Raw genomic sequence first — 18781 nt, 5'->3', positions numbered from 1 at the left:
TAGATGTTCATTCTCCACTGGGGATCAGTAATGTCATAGGTCATATGGTGACTTAATTAATAAATACAGGTGTAGTGCTCTTGTCGCCATGCTGTAAATGTTTAGACTCAGCCGTGGCGAGCCCCATATTGTTCTGCTGTGGAAAAGTGGCAAATGCCAGTAGCAGTTGGTATTCAAAAGAAGTTTTCACTCTGGCTGCAGCCCAAGCTCTGCCTGTTTTATCTCTCTGTGACTCTCTGTCCGTCTGTCCCTCTCCGTCACCACACACTGTCAACACCAGACTGAATACTAATTGCTGTTGAAGCCACTTCCTTTTTAGCTCTATCCAAAAGCCTCTGGAGTGTGTGTGTATGTGTGTGTGTGTGTGTCTGTGTGTGTGACAGAGAGACAGAGTGCCATGTTCGTCCATCTGGCCCTGTTCAGGTTTTACAGAAAAGTTAGCTCATTAGCAAGTGTAAATTAGACAGTGATGTCAGTGTGTCTCTTGTTCTCTTGCCAAAGGCCACCAAGGTTGTGTGTGTGTTGTCTGGTTCAGAGTTTATTAGGATTGGGTTATTTTTATGTAATTTTCCAGCATAAGTAGTTGAATTACATCTCACCAGACAAACTGACATTTTTATCATTTCTACCAAAAATTGTTTACAAGATTTTTACCAAACACAAACTAATCAGTCATGGTCTAATTTGTCCAGTGTGATTTCTGGTGTGTTTTAGTGTCCTAACCACAAAATGTCTCCAAGAAACAGGACAGGATTGCAACATGTCTCATCAGAAGTGTCAGTAGAGCACATATGCAGTGGCAGGTTTTGCCCACTTACTAAAACCAAGCACTGAACAGATAATTCAAAATGTCAGTGCATTTGTGTTGTACCGTCCAGTCTGCCTCATTTTGATTAGCCCATCCTCTCTTTTTTTTTGCTGTGTCTACAGATACTGTATAAAATATAAATCCTAGGTCACATTATGGTAATTTGAGAGGAAGTGAAGGCACATGATGAAGCTGATGAGAGCTAGAGGCCCAGACATACTTCACTTTGCAAAAAAAAAAAAAAAAAAAAATGTTGCCAGGGCAACCAGCAGTCTGCCCTCTGTTTGGATGTTTTTCTGTTTCCATTCAGTTCTTTTGGGGTTCTGTGGCGGCACAGGAGCTCGGTGGTTAGCCCTGTTGTCTTATAGCGAGAAAGTCAGGGGTTCAGATCTTGGCCCTCGTGTTTTATGTGCTCACTTCGCACTTTGTGTTCACTTTCTCTCTGTGCTTGAGTGGGCTTCCTCCAGTTTCCTCACACAGTCCAAACACTTGCAGGTCAGGTGAACTGGTCTCTAAAATGCTTGCTGGGTGAGTGTGTGTGTGTGTGTGTGTGTGTGTGTGTGTGTGTGTGTGTGTGTGTGTGTGTGTGTGTGTGTGTGTTTGTGTGTGTGAGTATGATGCATACAAATGTTAAAAATACTATATAAATAAATTTCAGTGTGGATGAGAGCATCAGCTAAATGTAGCTGTCTGTGTGTGTCGCCCCCTACAGGCCCCACACTGCCCAGACAGGGCACCCAAGTGCAGAATGGCCCCACACCAGAGGAGCTGGACCTGCAGAGAAGGTAAGAACCACACACACACACACACACACACACACACACACACAAACACAGAGAGACAGTGGCATTGAGTACAGGCAAACCCAGAGAAACTTGCTTACTCCCCTTCTCTCTCATGTTGTTTCCTACAGGTCAGTACAGTGTGTGATGTCTCTTTCCTTCCTTTCTATTGAAGTTTGAGTTTCTGCAGGTGGCGCTTTTCGTAGTCTGTTCATCCATGGAGGCTATAGCTGCTCATACTAAATAGCCAGTGCTTCAGTTCATCTCAGACCAAATGCTGTTGCTGCTGCTGGATATGTAAATTGCACCGTTGTACAATAAGATGCGAGTTTGTTTTTTTAACATTAAAGAAGTCATTTATTTCCTGCAACTAACTACTGCTTTGTTTATTAGATGAAATTGAACCATCGCCAAGTCTTGTGCTGATGAGGACCCATAAAGTTATTTGCCAGGGTCATATCAGAACAGGAAATACAGTAAAATGTGGGGGGAACTGGGATTTTTTTCCCCCCTCAAAAGTAACAACGTAGTTGTTTCATATTAGTGAGCTACTTATTTAAATAACACTCACTGAGTAAGTGAAGTAGCAGTAGGTGTCGTTTTTGAGTCAAAGATTTCATTGTTTTATGCCTCTGGTTTTAAAAACTAAATGAATATGAAGACTTCAGAAGGCAGTCTCAGACAGGACAAAATGAAGATGAAACTGATTTTATGTTTAAAAAAAAAAGGCAAAAACATGGAAGCTAGATTGCTTTGCTTGAATACCACAAACTGATAACAAAAATATACACATGCACATTAAGAGCACACACAGCTTTTGAGTTTTACTTTTTGTCAGCTCTGTCAACTGTCTCGTCCATCTGTTTGTTTCTCTTTTCTTACAAAATATTGTTTTATTTTTGCTTTTGTCACAATGTTACACACACACACACACACAAACACACACACACTCACACCATGCATGTGCACACACAAATGTATGTGCTTGCTGTTGTTTTCCTTCCCCTTACATGACCACTTTTCCTCCCTCAGGTAGTAATGAAAGTACAGAGCACACACACACCCACCCACACACACACACACACACACACACACACACACACACACACACACACACACACACACACACACACACACACACACCACACACATACACACAGCATTATTAATGAAGGCCAGCTGGATGCTGCTGGCCAGGGTTTATAACCTGTTCACCAGAGAGCTTGTTGAAAGATTTAATTAGAAAGTACACACACACACACACACACACACACACACGTGAAGACACATACATTCATCCTCGAGCTCAACCTCTTGCAACACACACTCGTAAATCTCCATATAAACAGTTGCATCATGCACAAATGCATGTGCAAAATTTGAAGTAAATAGAGTATATTTTTAAAATTTATTTATTTATTTATTTATTGGTGGTTTGGACATGAACAACTTAAATATTCAGTAGGAACTTGGATTTGATAAGAACAGCTGACAGTGTTGAGCAAATTCAACCGTACAGAGAATTTCAAAATGAATTTCACAACTTTGATCCTCCAGGGTCTGTTGTGTGTGTCAGCAGTTCCCTCTGGCTGATTTCCTGCAGCTGTGTGTGTGTGTGTGGGTGTGTGGGGGTGTGTCTGGGTGTGTGTTTTGAAGCTCTCACATTCACGGTGTGACTTGTTGATATTGACACCTCATAAAGTGACCCCTACTCTGCTCTTCCCTGCCCTGATGAAAGCCATCATCCCACTTCCCTCATCATGTTCAGAGACACACACACACACACACACACACACACACACATACACACACACACAGGTAGAAAAATGGCCAAAAAATAATCCCACACATGCATGCACATACAGTGTAGCTGCACATAATTACACAAGATTACACTAAAAAACTCAAGTCATGCACATACACACCGACTCACTTGCATTCTCAGTGTCTCATACACATGCAAAACGAAAACTGTATAAGAAAATTTTATTAAAGGAGAGCCCCTTCAGTTGATCCATCTTGTTTTTTAAGGTATCTTTAAACACACACACAATGAAATACATCAGACAGAACAAAATAGAGCACATATAAAGTCTCTCACATAGAAGCCTACTCTCACAACCCGTTTCTCCACCCGCTCCCCCCTCTCCACATCACCTCCAAAAATCCATCCTGAATAGTCTGATAAGAGCTTTTTTCATCACCTCCTGAGTCTGTGGTTGTAACCTGATGTTGCGTGTCCTCAGCATCAGTAGATTATTCAAACATTTACATGTTTTTCAAGGGCTGTGATGTGATGCTTTGGGTCTGTTCCCACTCACATAAGCCCCCTTTTTTTTTTTTTACAGTAACTAACGCTACTGTCGAGTGGCAACATCCAACATGAAGCTCTGCTCTGGCGTCCCCATGACTTGTGTGGTTATTGACAAGACTCAGTTCCCATGTTTGATGCTGCTCAACACTCAGTTCACCTGCCATTGTTTAGAAAGCAGTGTTGCTGCTCCTTCGGTACATTATATATCACACTGGACGCCAACGCTGTTGTGTTACACATCATGCCTCTGCTTCCGGAACACCAACATGCGGTCTAAAATCTCACACCGGGGCAGCATTATGCCGGCTTTGTTTGGTTCAGTGTTAAAAAGCAAAGCCAGCTTATTGACAGGTCTGCAATACAGTAGTATTGAAGGATCTGTCTAAAAAGTCCCTCTCTCTCCTTTATTTGCTCTGTTTCTCTCTCTTTCTGTCCCCTTCACTCACACACACACACACACACACACACACACACACATACATTTGAGTAGTAAAGCATTCTTTAAGTGTGAGTCAGTAGTTGTTGTAAGCCTCTCTGAGGTGAACTTGGATCTGCCAGGAATTTTACAGACTCTTGAGTTAGAGAGTAATGGATCTGGCTGCCATCTCTCTCTCCTTCTCTCTCTCTCTCTCTCTCTCCTTCTCTCTCTCTCTCTCTCTCTCTCCCCCTCCCTCTCTCTCTCCCTCCCCCCAGCGGTTCCGGTCATAGTCCACATTTAGCAGCACTTGATGACAGACAGGCAGTCAGTGGATTGCTAGGTGAGGTCATCCACCGACACAAAGGCCAATAACTGCCCAGGTTCTTCCCATTAGAGGGGAAGAGCACCGTAAGGAGGCAGAGACACGGGACGGGGTACAAATTGCAAGGAAGGACACAGAGAGCGATGAGGAGGATCACGGAGGGGGAATGAAGTGTAAAAATGAATTGGCAGGGCACCCACGTGTCAGGCGTTCTGCATCTTTAAAAGGAAACCCCGGCACTTAACACGCTGCGAGTGAGCGACCAAGCGCTTTGGAAAATGCCTTGACAGGATCTGAATGCTGTCAAAACGCCAATAAACTTTCAGTGGGGGCATTAACATTATTTACTACAGGGATATGTTGAATACTCAGCTCTGATTGGACAGTGAACACATTCTAAGGTTCTTTTTGAATAACAGACTGCTGCTTAGCTCCTAATCAAATCACTATAGCATCAAGGGATGTCATCAGTTTAATTTGTTTATTTCACTTGCAGTCAAATAAACCAACGACTCTTGTGCCAAAAAGATGTTAGTCATTCATAACTGTGGACAAAACACTGGTAAAGAAGGTTACAAAGACTTTACCAGCACCAATACAGTCAGTTGCTGGGTGGAGGCAGAACGCCATTTCCATTGCAAACATCAAGCCTGTTCCTGTTCTAACTCTTTAGATATTATTTTTGGGGAATTTCTGCTTTATTTGAGAGTCACAGTAGAGAGAGACAGGAACGGCAGGGGAGAGAGAGGGGATGCAGGAAAGGGTCTAAGCCAGATCCAAACACAGGCCGCTGCAGTAAGGATTCAGCCTTGATACTTGGTACAAGGTAGTTTTAGTGTCAATGCAGATGTCCAAACTTGCAGCGAGCATCAGTAAGTGAATTTAGTGGCGGCACTTTAAAAAAAAAAATCTGACTCTATTACAGCAACATGTCTTAGAACCTGTGCTATTGGCTGGAAACTGCCTTGAAGCTCTGTGTTGTTCACACTGTGAAAAATAACACTCATCTGACATCTCAGATGACTGTTCATGTTCTATGAAAACTTAATTTGTAGCCCTGATCACATCAGTTCATTTTAGTCAGTTGCTTCTGGTAAATTTTTACTAGTTGGGCAAAGCTAGCTAAGTAGGTCACTGTAATTTAGCTTGCATAATGTTATGTTACACTTTGCTATGCCACTTTGTATGAAGTTTTGCTATTCTACAGTTTTATTATGATATTGTATGTTACGTTACATTACGTTATGACACCCTGATTACCATGGAAACAAATATGTTGTTCTGTGTTTGGATTTTCTACTGGATCACAGAGACAGCAGGGAAATACTGTATGGTGCAAGCCTAATTTCCTTCTCATTGTCTCTCCATCGCTAGGATGTTGTCATCCTTCTCCACCTCTCCACATCTACCTCTTCCCCCTCAACTTCTCCACCTCTCTCCTCCATGTAGACCAAATTCTTCAAAAATATACCTTTCACTCCATTGCTCTTCTCCATCTCTCCATATCTTCACCACTCTCTTTTTCCAGCTGTCCTCTTCTGCCTCTCTCTCTTTTCCCTCTCTCCTGGAAAGTGGGTGAAGAACAGAGAGCAGGATAGCCACAAGGCTCCCAATTTGAGCATGAGTGGATGGATGGGCAGAAGGCTGGCTGGATGGGCATGCATATGTATAGATGAATTTATGGATGGGTGAGGAAAAGTGTGTGCACAAACCACCTGTTCAGAAATGCAGGGTGCTACCCTCAGATTAAAAAGGCATGAGGTGGAAATAATAGGCTGGTGTATAAATAGCTGCATTGTGCGTGGGAGAGAGGGAGTGTGTGTCAGGGTGTGCATGTGAGAGAGAGATGCAGAGAGAAAGAGGAAATGTGTTGAATCATTTCTAATGAAAGTGAGAGGTGGAAAATGGTGAATAAAGTGACAGAGGAATAGGATGTGTGATGATTGGAGTGTATGTGTTTCAGCAAATGGGTTTTCTTGCTCTATTGTAGATCATTTCTGTAAGCTGCTAGCATTTAGCTGCTGGCGTTCAGCACTGAGAGGATGATAACACCAGCAGCTGGTAATGACAGCATGTGCTCTGCTGCTCACATGGTCACAAACATGCAGACATTCACAGATATTCTAAAATGATAATCACAATTTTGAAAATGCGCACCAATCTAAAACCGGTATGTTAGCCTGGCTTTGATAACACTGTTGGGGTCTTGTGTTAGTGGGACACATGACACATGGACCGTGTGTGTGTGTGTGTCCAAGGGTGTGTTGCACATTTGGACTGGATCCGCACTAGAGTAGGTCCATATGGTCCATCTGGGCTCCTGTCCATTCAGACAACACTTCCTGGCTCTCTGAGCCAATGAGGCAAGCCGCTGGGTCCAGCTGGCCGCTGGACTTTGCCAGGCTTCAGCGTCTCCGGAGATTTCGCTCAGTTGTCACCTTCAGGCCAAGTTCCATGCAACAGAGCGACAACTGAACATTATGTTAAAATCATACTACCGTTACAGTATGAAAGAATAATATATCTACATTGCAGTTTCAGCAGGTAGAGTGCATGCATCTGACATGCCTTTGCAGTAGAAGTAGATAGATAGAGAGATAGATAGATAGATACTTTATTCATCCCGCAGGAAATTTTAAAAAAAAGACAAGTGTGAGAAGATGAAAGCTCAGTGGAATATATGACAAATGATAAGGGAGGTGAGGGTGTTACCAAGTGCCTTAATCTTGATTGTGTTGTTTTCTGTTATTTTTGATTTCTTGGTTATGTTTACTGTTATTTTTGATTTCTTGGTTAATAGATACATAATATTTGTTGGGTTCTTTTGGGAGTATAAGGCAATCATGATGATTTGTGCCACAGCCACAATAAATGTTTTAATGAGGAGGTAACTATTCGATAAAATTGTTAATATGCATCACACGTTTTATCACAATTGCAAAATCCAGGGAGGAAAATAAAATTCATGACCCACTGTTAAATTCAGTATTTCTTGAGCTACTGCAATTGTTTCAGACCATATGAAACTGTAGACTTTAAACCGGCAATGTCACTGTGCGATCATCAAATATAATCATCAAATATATTGAATATTAAATAATAAATAAAAGCTTGGCTCCAACTACATGAATTTGCAGTATGCATGAGGCGTTTCTGACCCATGGTGTAAACCTTTACATAATAACAGTTTCATTTGATTGCATCTTTGCTGAGGCTTTACAAGAAATGCATAAAATCATGGCAGTAAGCAGTAATAAATAACAAAACGGCACAGTTGAAAGGCAGTGTTGGTGATAAGTGGTGGTTTGTAGATTGGCTCGAGCAAAGTGGAATCCACAACAGAGTAGCATGTTTCATGCTGATGAAGTGATGAATAAGCTTTAGATAAGTGCTGCTGTAGACTGATGAGGGAAATGGGCTTGTGGAAGCATTGTGTTGGCCTCTATTGAAAATCTGGTGGTGGGCTGGCGGTGAAAAGAGACGGATGTTAGCTCACGGAGCCGCATCGAAAGCAATGTATTCAGCCTATGATGGCAATAGACACCTCTCGACCCCACAAGGCTGTAAGTGATATAATAGCACGCAGAGCACACATAATAGTGACTGAAGTATTCTTACTTTCCGTTTGATTTCATTATTACTGCATCCTTTCCTTTGTCCGTTTCAGTCCGTTTCATTTCTGTTAAGCTTCCTTACATTTTATTTTCCTGTGTTCATTCCTATTAAACTGTTTCCTTACTGGATTAATTTGTGATCATTTGATTTATTATCCAATTTAGTTTTTGCTATTTTTAGATGAGATGGTTAGATAAAACCCTGAAGTTTTCGTTATCTCCCATGCACAATATGCATTTTTTTTCCTGGATCTTGCTGTGCTTATCATTTTTGCAGCAAAAAATACTCTAAATCTAAAACAGAATGAATTAACTGGTAATCAGCGCCTTTGCAAACCTTTGATCTTCACATCCTATGCATAAAAATCCTGTTGCAATGATATTTGCATTCTGTACATGCAGCTGTATCCTCCCTCACGTCTCCTTCCTCTCCGTTTTGACTATAAGCCAGTTGATGCTTCCAATATTACCCAGAATCCTTCCAAACTCTTCCTAAGAGTATCGTGAAGTCAGTCATAGTAAGTTGTTGAAAGGGAGGAAGGAATATGTGTGTGAATATATACGGCGAGTGTGTGAGTGTATGTGTGTGTGAGAGAATGTGCGTGCCGGGATTCAGGCCATGCTGCCGCCCACACTCCCTTAGCAACGGTTCCCCCGGCAACTCTTGTCAGGAGGCGAGTGAGACGCCAGTTAAACGGGTGCGGGAGGCTTTTCACAGCTTTGAAGCCTGTGATGCCTCCCTGAGAGGCAGAGAGGGATGTGGGGGAAAGCGGGGCCTGTTTTAGCCCAGTTTGACGAGGATTACGTTCACCTGTGAGAGGCAGGCAGGCAAGACTTCCGTGTGTAGATGTGTGCACGTGGGATTCATCACTTTGGCCTTGAACAGAAACAGCCGGAAGTGAAGACGTTTGCAGATTTAAGAGGAAACACTGCTCAAATTCAAGTGTTCATATTTATGTAGTCAGCTAAAGATTTGACATCACATGGACAAGTTTTGAGTTTGACAAAAATCTGCATGAATTCTTCACGCTTTGTTTGAAATGCAATGGCTTTTCTTTTAATTTGCCGAAGAGAGAAATCAAATGACATCATAGCTATAACAGACAATAAAAGAAATTAATTCAATTCAGCACTGAGAGTTTTGCTATCAAAATCAATTAGCAGCCATTAAATTGCCATACAACTGGACTGATCGTTTTCCAGTTTAAGTACAAAGTGTTCCCAAAAGTGAACACTCAAAAGTGACCTCATTTGGTTAGACCGTGACCTTCTCTTCCAGCTCATGTGAGCTGCGAAAACGGAGGTTACTCACATGAAATAGCATCCTTAATAACAGTAAGCTCCACTTATTGTTTTGGCACTGAAAGAAGCTGCTCTCACCTCACAGGAATGTGTGCGTTGAGAGGGTGAACATTACTTTTGCGTGACATCTGCCGAGAAAAGTTGTGCTGCATTGTGAAGTCATAGGTGTCCCCTTGACGAACAGTGTCCCCTTTCACAAGACACACCTCAACAGTGTCTCTCCAGACAGGTTATTTTTAGTCTGTGCATGAACACATCGTTTTGGAATGTTATGATCTCCTACTTAGGGGAATGCAGTGTGTGTGCATGTTCATAAATTACAGAGTGGTGTGTATGTGTGTTAGTATATATTGAACACTAGAAACCACTGCCAGTGAATATAGAAGGTTTATCTGAGCAGAAATCCCAAAGCAACCAGTTCAATTCAGTTCACACCTTTTTGTTCATCATGGCAAATTTGGCCAACATGTCGGGTTTAACAAAGCCTTGCAGCTGAAACTCATTCATCAACGCCAACAGAGTCATTTAACTACAACAAAGAAAACAACTGGTGCAACTAGCGATCCGTACAGCTGAGGTTGCCTTTCTACTCTAATTAGGACACACTCAGCAAATACACTCCCTCACAAATGGGAGTAATGAGAAAAAAAACAAGGCAATGCAGAGGGCAAATTCAATTTGACGTGCTGATTCAGATTTCCTTGCCCATTTGTGCTACTACAAGAAATGTTCCCCTTCTTAAATGGATGACTGGGAAGCCTCGTAGTTAGAAAGACTGACCTGTATCTGAAAGGTCACAGCTTTAACAGCCATGTGTCAGTGTACAAGATGCTGAGCTTCTACCTGACTACTCTCTGTAGATGAATCTGAATAAAAGCCGCAGCTGCAGTAAAAAAAAAAAAAAAAAAAAAAAATCTCTTTGAAGCCTGACATAAAAAAAAATCATGTTCTATTGAACTGGATGTATGCTATTGGCTGAACTGGCTGATCTCTGGTGCAAGGTGATGTCACCTTCTACAGAGTATAACAGGTGGTGACATCACCTGACACCAACGATCAACCAGGCCTGGATCACCACCAAAACAGAATCATTTGCCCCTTGGCCTAAGGCTGGTCTGTCCACCGAATATCATGGAGATACATTCATACGTTTTTGAGATGTCCTACAGAGAGAGACACAAGTGAAAACAAAACCTTCTTGGCCAGCGTTCATGTAAATGTTGGAAAGTTTCTAGATGATATGAGCATTCGCTTTTTTTTTTTTTTTTATTGCACAATCATGATTATTCTCAAGTTGTAGGAATTTAATTGCAACTGTTGTCAGGGCTCTCACCCTTCCACCTCTCACCATGACTGCACTCTTACCACTCATTCATTCATTCATTTTCCAAACCGCTTATCCTAGTAAGGGCCGCGGGGGGTGCTGGAGCCTATCCCAGTGCTCACTGGACAGAAGGCAGTGGAACACTCTGGACGGGTCGCGGGTCCATCACAGGGCAGACAGACAAACAAGCACATTCACGCACACATTCACACCTAGGGACAATTTAGTATCTGCAATTCACCCGACATGCATGTCTTTGGACTGTGGGAGGAAACCGGAGCTCCCAGCGGAAACCCACGCAGACTCGGGGAGAACATGCAAACTCCATACAGAAAGGGTCCTTTCTACACTCTTACCACATTGCTTATAATACTGTCGATCCAGCAAGGGAAGCCTGTTTTACTGCAGAACTCGTTTGTTTCTCTGGAAATATGTAAAATTTAAATGATAGTAATCTTGAAACTTTAGCAGAAACAGTAACTGTGACACAAACTAATTTATCATTATTTAGTTCTGGACATAAGTTTTAACTATTGATGCCCCCTCTCCAATTATTGGCTCTCAGAAAGATCTTAGATGTGTTGCCTGTAGATTGCATCACCATTACTCCCTGCAAACTTCTCTCCCAGTCCTACTTTGTATGTATGTATGTATGTGTGTGTCTGTGTGGGTGTCTGTCTGTGTGTCTGTGTGTGTGTTCCACTGCCTGTCATTTAACAGACCTAACCATACTTGCTCAGGGCACTTTGAAATTTAATTTAAGAAGAAAATCAACCAGATTCAGTGTCACACACCACCAACACACAGGTTCACACAGCCTGTGTGTTGATGTGTGCTGCATTGCCCTCTTCAGCTGCTATACTTTAACACTTGGCATGATAGTAATAAGCTGTATCTTTGATTCCCATGGTTAAATCAGCTTGCAGATCTGTATTCAGTGCACTGTGCTCCCATTTAACCCTAATCAGGTAACAATTCAGTCAGTATCCGGGACAATAAACCCTCTCTTTCACAGAGGTAGTCTAAAATCCATCGGCCACTTTAACTATTTTGTAGACCAAATCTGAATTTAGGCCCTCTAAATGAGGGCTGGTTGCCTGCCAAAGTGGCTGGTAGAGTAGACAGCCCCAGCTACAGTCTGCCAGCATGCCGCTAGTGTTAATTTATCTACCCTTGGCTAAGAGTGTGTATCTTAAAGTGCACCAAAACCTGCATTATCAATGAATAATTTGGGAACCTTCTCAACCTACCTTGTTTAAAAAAAAAAAAGAAAGAAAAGAAAGAAATTGTTCTCACATATCTTAATATTTTATGTTGTTCCATAAGGCATGATTTGCTTTTATAGAGAACAGATGATTGTATAGTACAGATTGTGCAGGACAGATTATTGTACAGTCCTCAGAGACTTGTCCCTTCCAGGCTTCCATTAGCCCAGAACACAGGTTACCTCTGTCTTTCTGTAATTACCTCAATAGACCACTGGGACACCGTGAGAACTGGGACAGCTGTGTGTGTGTGTGTGTGTGTGTGTGTGTGTGTGTGTGTGTGTGTGTGTGTGTATGGAGAAGTAGAGAGTAGCCATCAATGGGGATCCTTTTTGGAAAATACAGTAGGATAATGGGTCAGGATCTTTTTTTTTTTTTCTTTATTTCCTTCCTTGATCATTCTTCCTCTTTCATTACTTTTATTCTTTCTTTTCTGGGGAGAGGGAAGAGAGAGCTAGATGGGTGTTAGGCCTTGTTAGAAACACTCTGATAAAGAAAGAAATGGAAAGAAGAAAAAAGAGCTGACATAAAGAGAAGAGAAAAATCCTTAAACCTTCTTTTGCTGCTTGCTATCAGTTAGGATAATCCCACAGAGTAGATTGGTGGATCTGAGCCCCTGAGCTCTCAGTCGCCGTGTCACCGCTGTTCTTTAGGGCGTTCAATGGAATTAGCCTAGCTCAGATGCTCACGTTTGCTTAAATCACAGTCACAATGCATAATCATCAGTATTTACAATCATTATATGCAGCAGTGGTGCAATCATGTGCCAGGGAGGGTGGAGAGTTTACAGATTTTCGCTCCAAACAAACACTACAGCAGGTAATTTGACTGATTAGTTCCACCTCCCTGGTTGAATGCGTCAGTGAAATCAGCTGGTGTGGCCTTCAATTTGAGTGAAAACGTGCATACCGTAGGCCCCCTCTCTCTCTCTGATATAGACAAGGCAAGGAAGATTTTAGGCAAGGCAAATTTATTTGTGATGCACATTTCATACACAGGGTTATTACAAACTGCTTTGCATAAAAACAAGGCACATAATAAAATATACAAAAATGCTTCTACTTTAGATAACATAAAGGTTTGTGGCTGCTTTAAAAACAAACAAACAAACAAAAGATAGTTTAGTCTAGGTCTTGCAGCTTTGTACCACATGAACATATCAGAAATTTATTTTTTGGTTCTAAGCTATTTTTTAAGTGGTTTATAGACACACAACGGTATCTTAAAATTTACACTGTGGCACTCTGGAAGCCTGTGCAGAGATCTTAAAAAAAAACTGTGATGTGTTCAGGTTTCACACACACACACACACACACACACACACACACGCACACACAAACACACACACCTGGGAGCCTAATGTTTGACTCCCAGGTGTGTGTGTGAGCCTAATGTTTGGCTCTAAAGGAGAAATGTCATTTTCCCAGTGTTGCAACAAATAAACCATTTGGCCATTTGCCATTTTGCTGCTCTCTATTGCCTGTTGATATAACACCACAGTGATTCAACCCATATCCAGCTCATAAAAGCTTTCTCACTTGCCTCTTCTAAACACTCAGTGTCAGGTAGTGCTTTCCTGAGATAAATCCTCTGGCCCCCAGGAAATGATGCGTTTTATGTTTCTGGCAGCAGCAAGAGAAGGCTGGACTGAATATAAGAACGGGGTAGTTAGCTTGAGCAGCGATAGCCGCCATGGCAGAACAGTCACAGAAAAGAGCGCCACCTACAGAAACTCCAAGGAAAAATATATCTCAGTACAGGACACACTGACATGCACAGACACAGCAAGCCAGTGGGTGTGTGTCCTGCCTCCTGTATGCTCTACCCTGACACATTTCTATAAAACTCGTAAATTCACAGATTTGAATTTCCTGGATCAATAATGCATAAACATAACATTGTTAAAACACAAACTATGTCTATTCCCTACTGAAAAAGGTAGACAAGAAGCTACGATGAGTTACAACTTAATTTTCCACCAAAACACGCAGTCCTTCAATTAGTCCTGACAGTTAACCCTGGTCTCTGTGTACAGCTGGCTGTCAAAAATATTTAGTAACTTCACTCTTATACAGTGCAGTTCCCCCAAAATCCCAGGCAGGCGCCACCCCTCGCCCAGGCCATATGGAGTATTTCCTGTAGGTGTGAACGCGCCTGATGCATGAAAGAGCAACTCTGCCCAAAGTCCGGACCGTATTCTCGGCTCACTGTGTGAAAACGGCTGCAGTGTCACCAAAATACAAACCAGAATATTGTGTGACCACGATGGTGTTTGTGCCAAAAAAAAAAAAAAAAAAAAAAAAAAAGTTTGACGTGGCCACTGTGATGTAGTGAACACGTTGTTGATACGTTTTTGGGTGAATCAGAAGAAGTGGGAAGGCTTCACACAACAGCCTGATGCATGGGAACAGGTTTTCTGAAAGTGGAGCATGGGAAAATGATAGGCAAAACCCTGAAAGCACTATTCTGTGTGTTTGTGTGTGTGTACCTGCAGGTCTATACATGCCTTGAGATGGATTTGTGTCACTGGTGCTGTGTGTGTGTGTATGTGTGCGTGTGTGTGTGTGTGTGTGTGTGTGTGTGTGTGTGTGTGTGTGTGTGTCACTAGGCTAGACAGAAGGAGAGGGTGTGAAGGAGTTAGCTTGCATTAGGCAATATTTATGCTGATGATTGACTTATAGACGTGAGTCAGCCTTCACTAGAACAGGTTGAGTGAATGTAGGGGACCTGACAGATTTGATTTAGTGTGTGTGTGTGTGTGTGTGTGTGTGTGTGTGTGTGTGTGTGAGTGAGTGAGTGAGGGAGGAAGGAGAGGGAGACTGCATACTGTTAATCTCCAATTCCCACCACCTCTTTTTCTCTCTCTCTCTTTGCCTTTGAAATTTATGAATGTAACAACATTTAATTTATGGCCAATTTAATTTATAACCAAGTAAATCATAATGTGACAAGACAGTTAAGGCTTTCCAATTAAATGAACGATTTCCTTGGCACCATTTGTGTGTGTGTGCGTGTGTGTGTGTGTGTGTGTGTGTGTGTGTGTGTGTGTGTGTGTGTGTGTGTGTGTGAACCTGACAGATTATAACCTCCCACAACCTGCATCTGGTCTGGTCTCCCTCTATAACACTCTCTCTCTCACCCTCTCTCTCACACATTCACCTCAAACAGTCACAGATACACACACACACACACACACACACACACACACACACACACACCTGGCTTGTAACACAGGTTGTCAATAAAAATCCTCCCCACTAACTGTCAGTGGAAGAGAGGATGTTTTTGTGGCGACAGGCCAAGTGTACGGCTAGTGAAAGGTGTATATTTTTCTCCTCACACATCCAAGACACTTGAGTAGGGACACACAGCACCTTGCAGACCTGTTAATGTGAGTATTAGCACATTTTGCACATCTATATGCTGTGATATTTGTTTTTGTCTTCAGTTTCTCTCATGCTTTAAATCTGCCCTCATTGTAATAAGTTGCACATATGCTGATGATGCCACTGATAGTACTTTTTACATCCTGTGAAAACTTGAATATTTATTGTGTTTATTATGTTATTATTATTTATACTAAAACAAATGCATCATGAAATAGTTTCAAAGGTAAATCATTCATTTGAAAGCAAATCATAGTGGAAAAAGTGCAGGCATGTAAACATATTTGTGCAGAAGATTTGAAAGAAATAAACCTTCATGGAAAATGAGGGATGTCCTTTTAGCTCATATGAAACATGGAACCCAAACATTACATGTTGTGTTTACATTTTTATTAAGTATAATTATTTATGTTGGCCTTGTTGTTTATATGTACATATAATTAATTTTATTTATATCCTACTGCTCTGGATATATCCTAAAACTAATTGCTTCCAGAATTTTCCCAGCAGGATCAATTTATATTCATATTAATATTAGTTGCACTAAAACAGGCATCTTCTCTATTTCTTTCTCTCACACACACACTCACACATATACACACACACACATACACACATAGTTCTCATTCATTATACCCCCCCATACTAGTAGTACTGCTGCCTTATACTGACACCTAGTGACTATAATTAGATCTGCACAGTCCATTTGTGCCAAAACACCCCCTGCACACACTGTTTTCCCTCCTGGATCAATATTAATCTCACCTTCTGCAATATTACATCAAAAGCAGAACAAAATCAAATTGTTTAGATTTTATTCATCCCACTCTTCCCTTGTATTTTAATTTCCAGACACAGAAATGTGATGTTGGTTCTTGGCAGAGTCACTGCTTTTCACTGCAGCCCAGGGAGGCTTTCGCCAAAAGGCAGTTTTCACTCAATGTGTTTTAAAGTGCCCAAATTTTTAGCAGAGCTGGCTGTGGTTGCATAACAGCAAGGGTATTGTACCGAGCAGCAATTATTACATAATGACAGATCTTATGTAAGGACAACAATCAGTGACATTTTTTCCTGTGGGGTCAGGCTCTGACCAACAGCTTGTGTAATTGGTGCTGGTTTAGATAATACATAATTGGTATAATTGAATTGTTGCGGATTTTACATTGATGTGAATATTCCTCCTCTTTCTACCATCTCTCCCTCTCCCGTTCTCCTCTCCACTCCTCTATTATCTCTCCTCTCCTCTCCTGTCTTGTCTCGTCTCATCCAGGCAGCTTCAGGAGCTGCAGAGGCAGAAGGAGATGGAGCGGGAGCGCCTTGAGAGGGAGCGTCAGGAGCGTGAGCGCCTGGAGAGGGAGCGTCAGGAACGTGAGCGCCTGGAGCGAGAGATGCTGGAGCGTGAGCGGGAGCGTCAGGAGCGCGAGCATCAGGAGAGGGAGGCGCAGGCGGAGAGGGAGCGCATTGAACGGGAGCAGCAGGAGCGCGCCGAGCAAGAGCTGATGGAAAGGGAGAAGGCGGAGAGAGAGCGTCTAGAGAGGGAGCAGCAGGAGCAGTTGGACAGAGAGCAGCAGGACTGGGAGAGAGGGAGACGCATCTCCAATGCCGGTGAGTGCTGCACTTTGGTTTTCTACTGACGCTCATATACACATTCACACACACACTTTCAGAGGCTTCCTGCTTTGCCAGCAAACTAGGGCAGAAAGAAAAGTGTGTATGTGCTTTCACACATCTGGTTATGCATCAGATTTACAGGAATAAATATCTTTTCCAGTTCCTACAACTGAACACTGGACAGTACGAGGCTTGGACTCACAAGAGCTTCTTAACACTTATAACCCGAGTTGGATGAAATGATTATGAGCACTAGCATGTGTTTTTGAATCTGTCTCCAGTCCCAAAACCCCCCAAAATGGTATACCTGACTAGATGGTGTCTGCATAAATTAAATTCTTACATAGGAAATTGTTTTATTCATCAATTTCTCACAACAGCTGTGAGCTCAGACAGTTTTTTTTAGATAGATAATTTGTGGAATAATCTTCTGGTAAAACTATGATTTAAGGGGTTTGGACTTGATTGAGTGTGTTTTGAACAACCAATTGAAACCTTGGGCTTCTTGATATAGACAGAAATTGAGACAGTATTGTAGGGATGAATTTTTCGGCACTTAATTTAAATATTTATACACAAGAATTTTTTTAATATTCAGTCCTTGGCAATGCCAATATGATGTCCAAGCAGATACAGGCAATTAACAGAACAGCTAGAAAAATCTAACAAGTTCAGAAAATTAAATGTTTTTAAAACCAGGAAAAGATGACACTTATGCCATATCATGATATTAAGATATCCAAAATCTCAGACTATAGATCTAGTCTCATATCATGATATTGACATAACATATCAGTATAGTCCCAACTTCTCCCAACTTTACAGTGTTCAAAAATCCTGAAGTCTACTGGCATTAAAACAGGCATTAAACTCAGCACAATAGCCTAGCATGGCCTCTAAATTTGCAGTCGTAAAGGTTTCAGAAATGTGCTACTCAGGAAAGATGGGAAATTCACACTCAGGCAGCGGTAGCTTTGAAGTAGCAGGTGAACATGCGATCCACAGTTCAGGGTTCAAATGCTATTCAAAAGTGGTTTCCAACACCAAGGGCTATTCTCTGAACAAGCTGTCCATGAAAACCAGGCCGGTGCAGGGCACAGGACGATGCTTCTCAGATTGGTGAACAACTGCTTTGTGTCTCTCCTCCATTTCTAGCTAGTCTCTTTTGATCATTAGTTGGCCTTTTTAGCACTGAGCTACAACCCGCTCTCTGCCTCATTCTGCCCATCTGCCTATGAGCTGGACAGGCGCTAGGAACAGATTGCTAAGGCACTGGGGCATGGGAGGAGTATGTGTGTGTGTGTGTGTGTGAGAGAGAGAGAATGAACGCATGATTTCTTCAAAGAGCCCCAGCCCCCACAACACACACACAAACTCCCACAACCACTGACTGACATGCACACATTTTATCAGCCAGTCGATGAATGACAATTCAAAACTTCTTATCATTAAAAGTATTATAGAGGGATGTAAGAGTTGTTTAAGGTGGGAGAAAAAAACTGATTTGCCATAAATTATTTATTAAAACTTTGAATTAAATTACTATGAGGAATGGTTTGTGGTCCAAACCCAGAAAGGGTATAGGTCTGTTTTGCATTTGCAGTGCAGGATATGAATTGTGGCTGTGCATACAAC

General features: G+C 41.9%; 1 protein-coding gene across 1 annotated transcript in view; it reads left to right on the top strand.

Annotated features, from left to right (window-relative positions):
• enah (ENAH actin regulator) overlaps window positions 1–18781 on the top strand; it is an 87250-nt gene that overhangs the window by 46422 nt on the left and 22047 nt on the right. Inside the window, exons 4-5 of the mRNA XM_030047244.1 lie at window positions 1521–1593; window positions 16806–17140. Of these exons, the coding sequence (XP_029903104.1) occupies window positions 1521–1593; window positions 16806–17140 (408 nt within the window). The remainder of the gene's footprint in view (window positions 1–1520; window positions 1594–16805; window positions 17141–18781) is intronic.

The sequence above is a fragment of the Myripristis murdjan genome, chromosome 24 (assembly GCF_902150065.1).
Source record: "Myripristis murdjan chromosome 24, fMyrMur1.1, whole genome shotgun sequence".
Taxonomy (NCBI): Eukaryota; Metazoa; Chordata; class Actinopteri; order Holocentriformes; family Holocentridae; genus Myripristis; species Myripristis murdjan.
The sequence above is the reverse complement of the archived record's forward strand: the minus strand, read 5'-3'. Positions and strand labels throughout refer to the sequence as shown.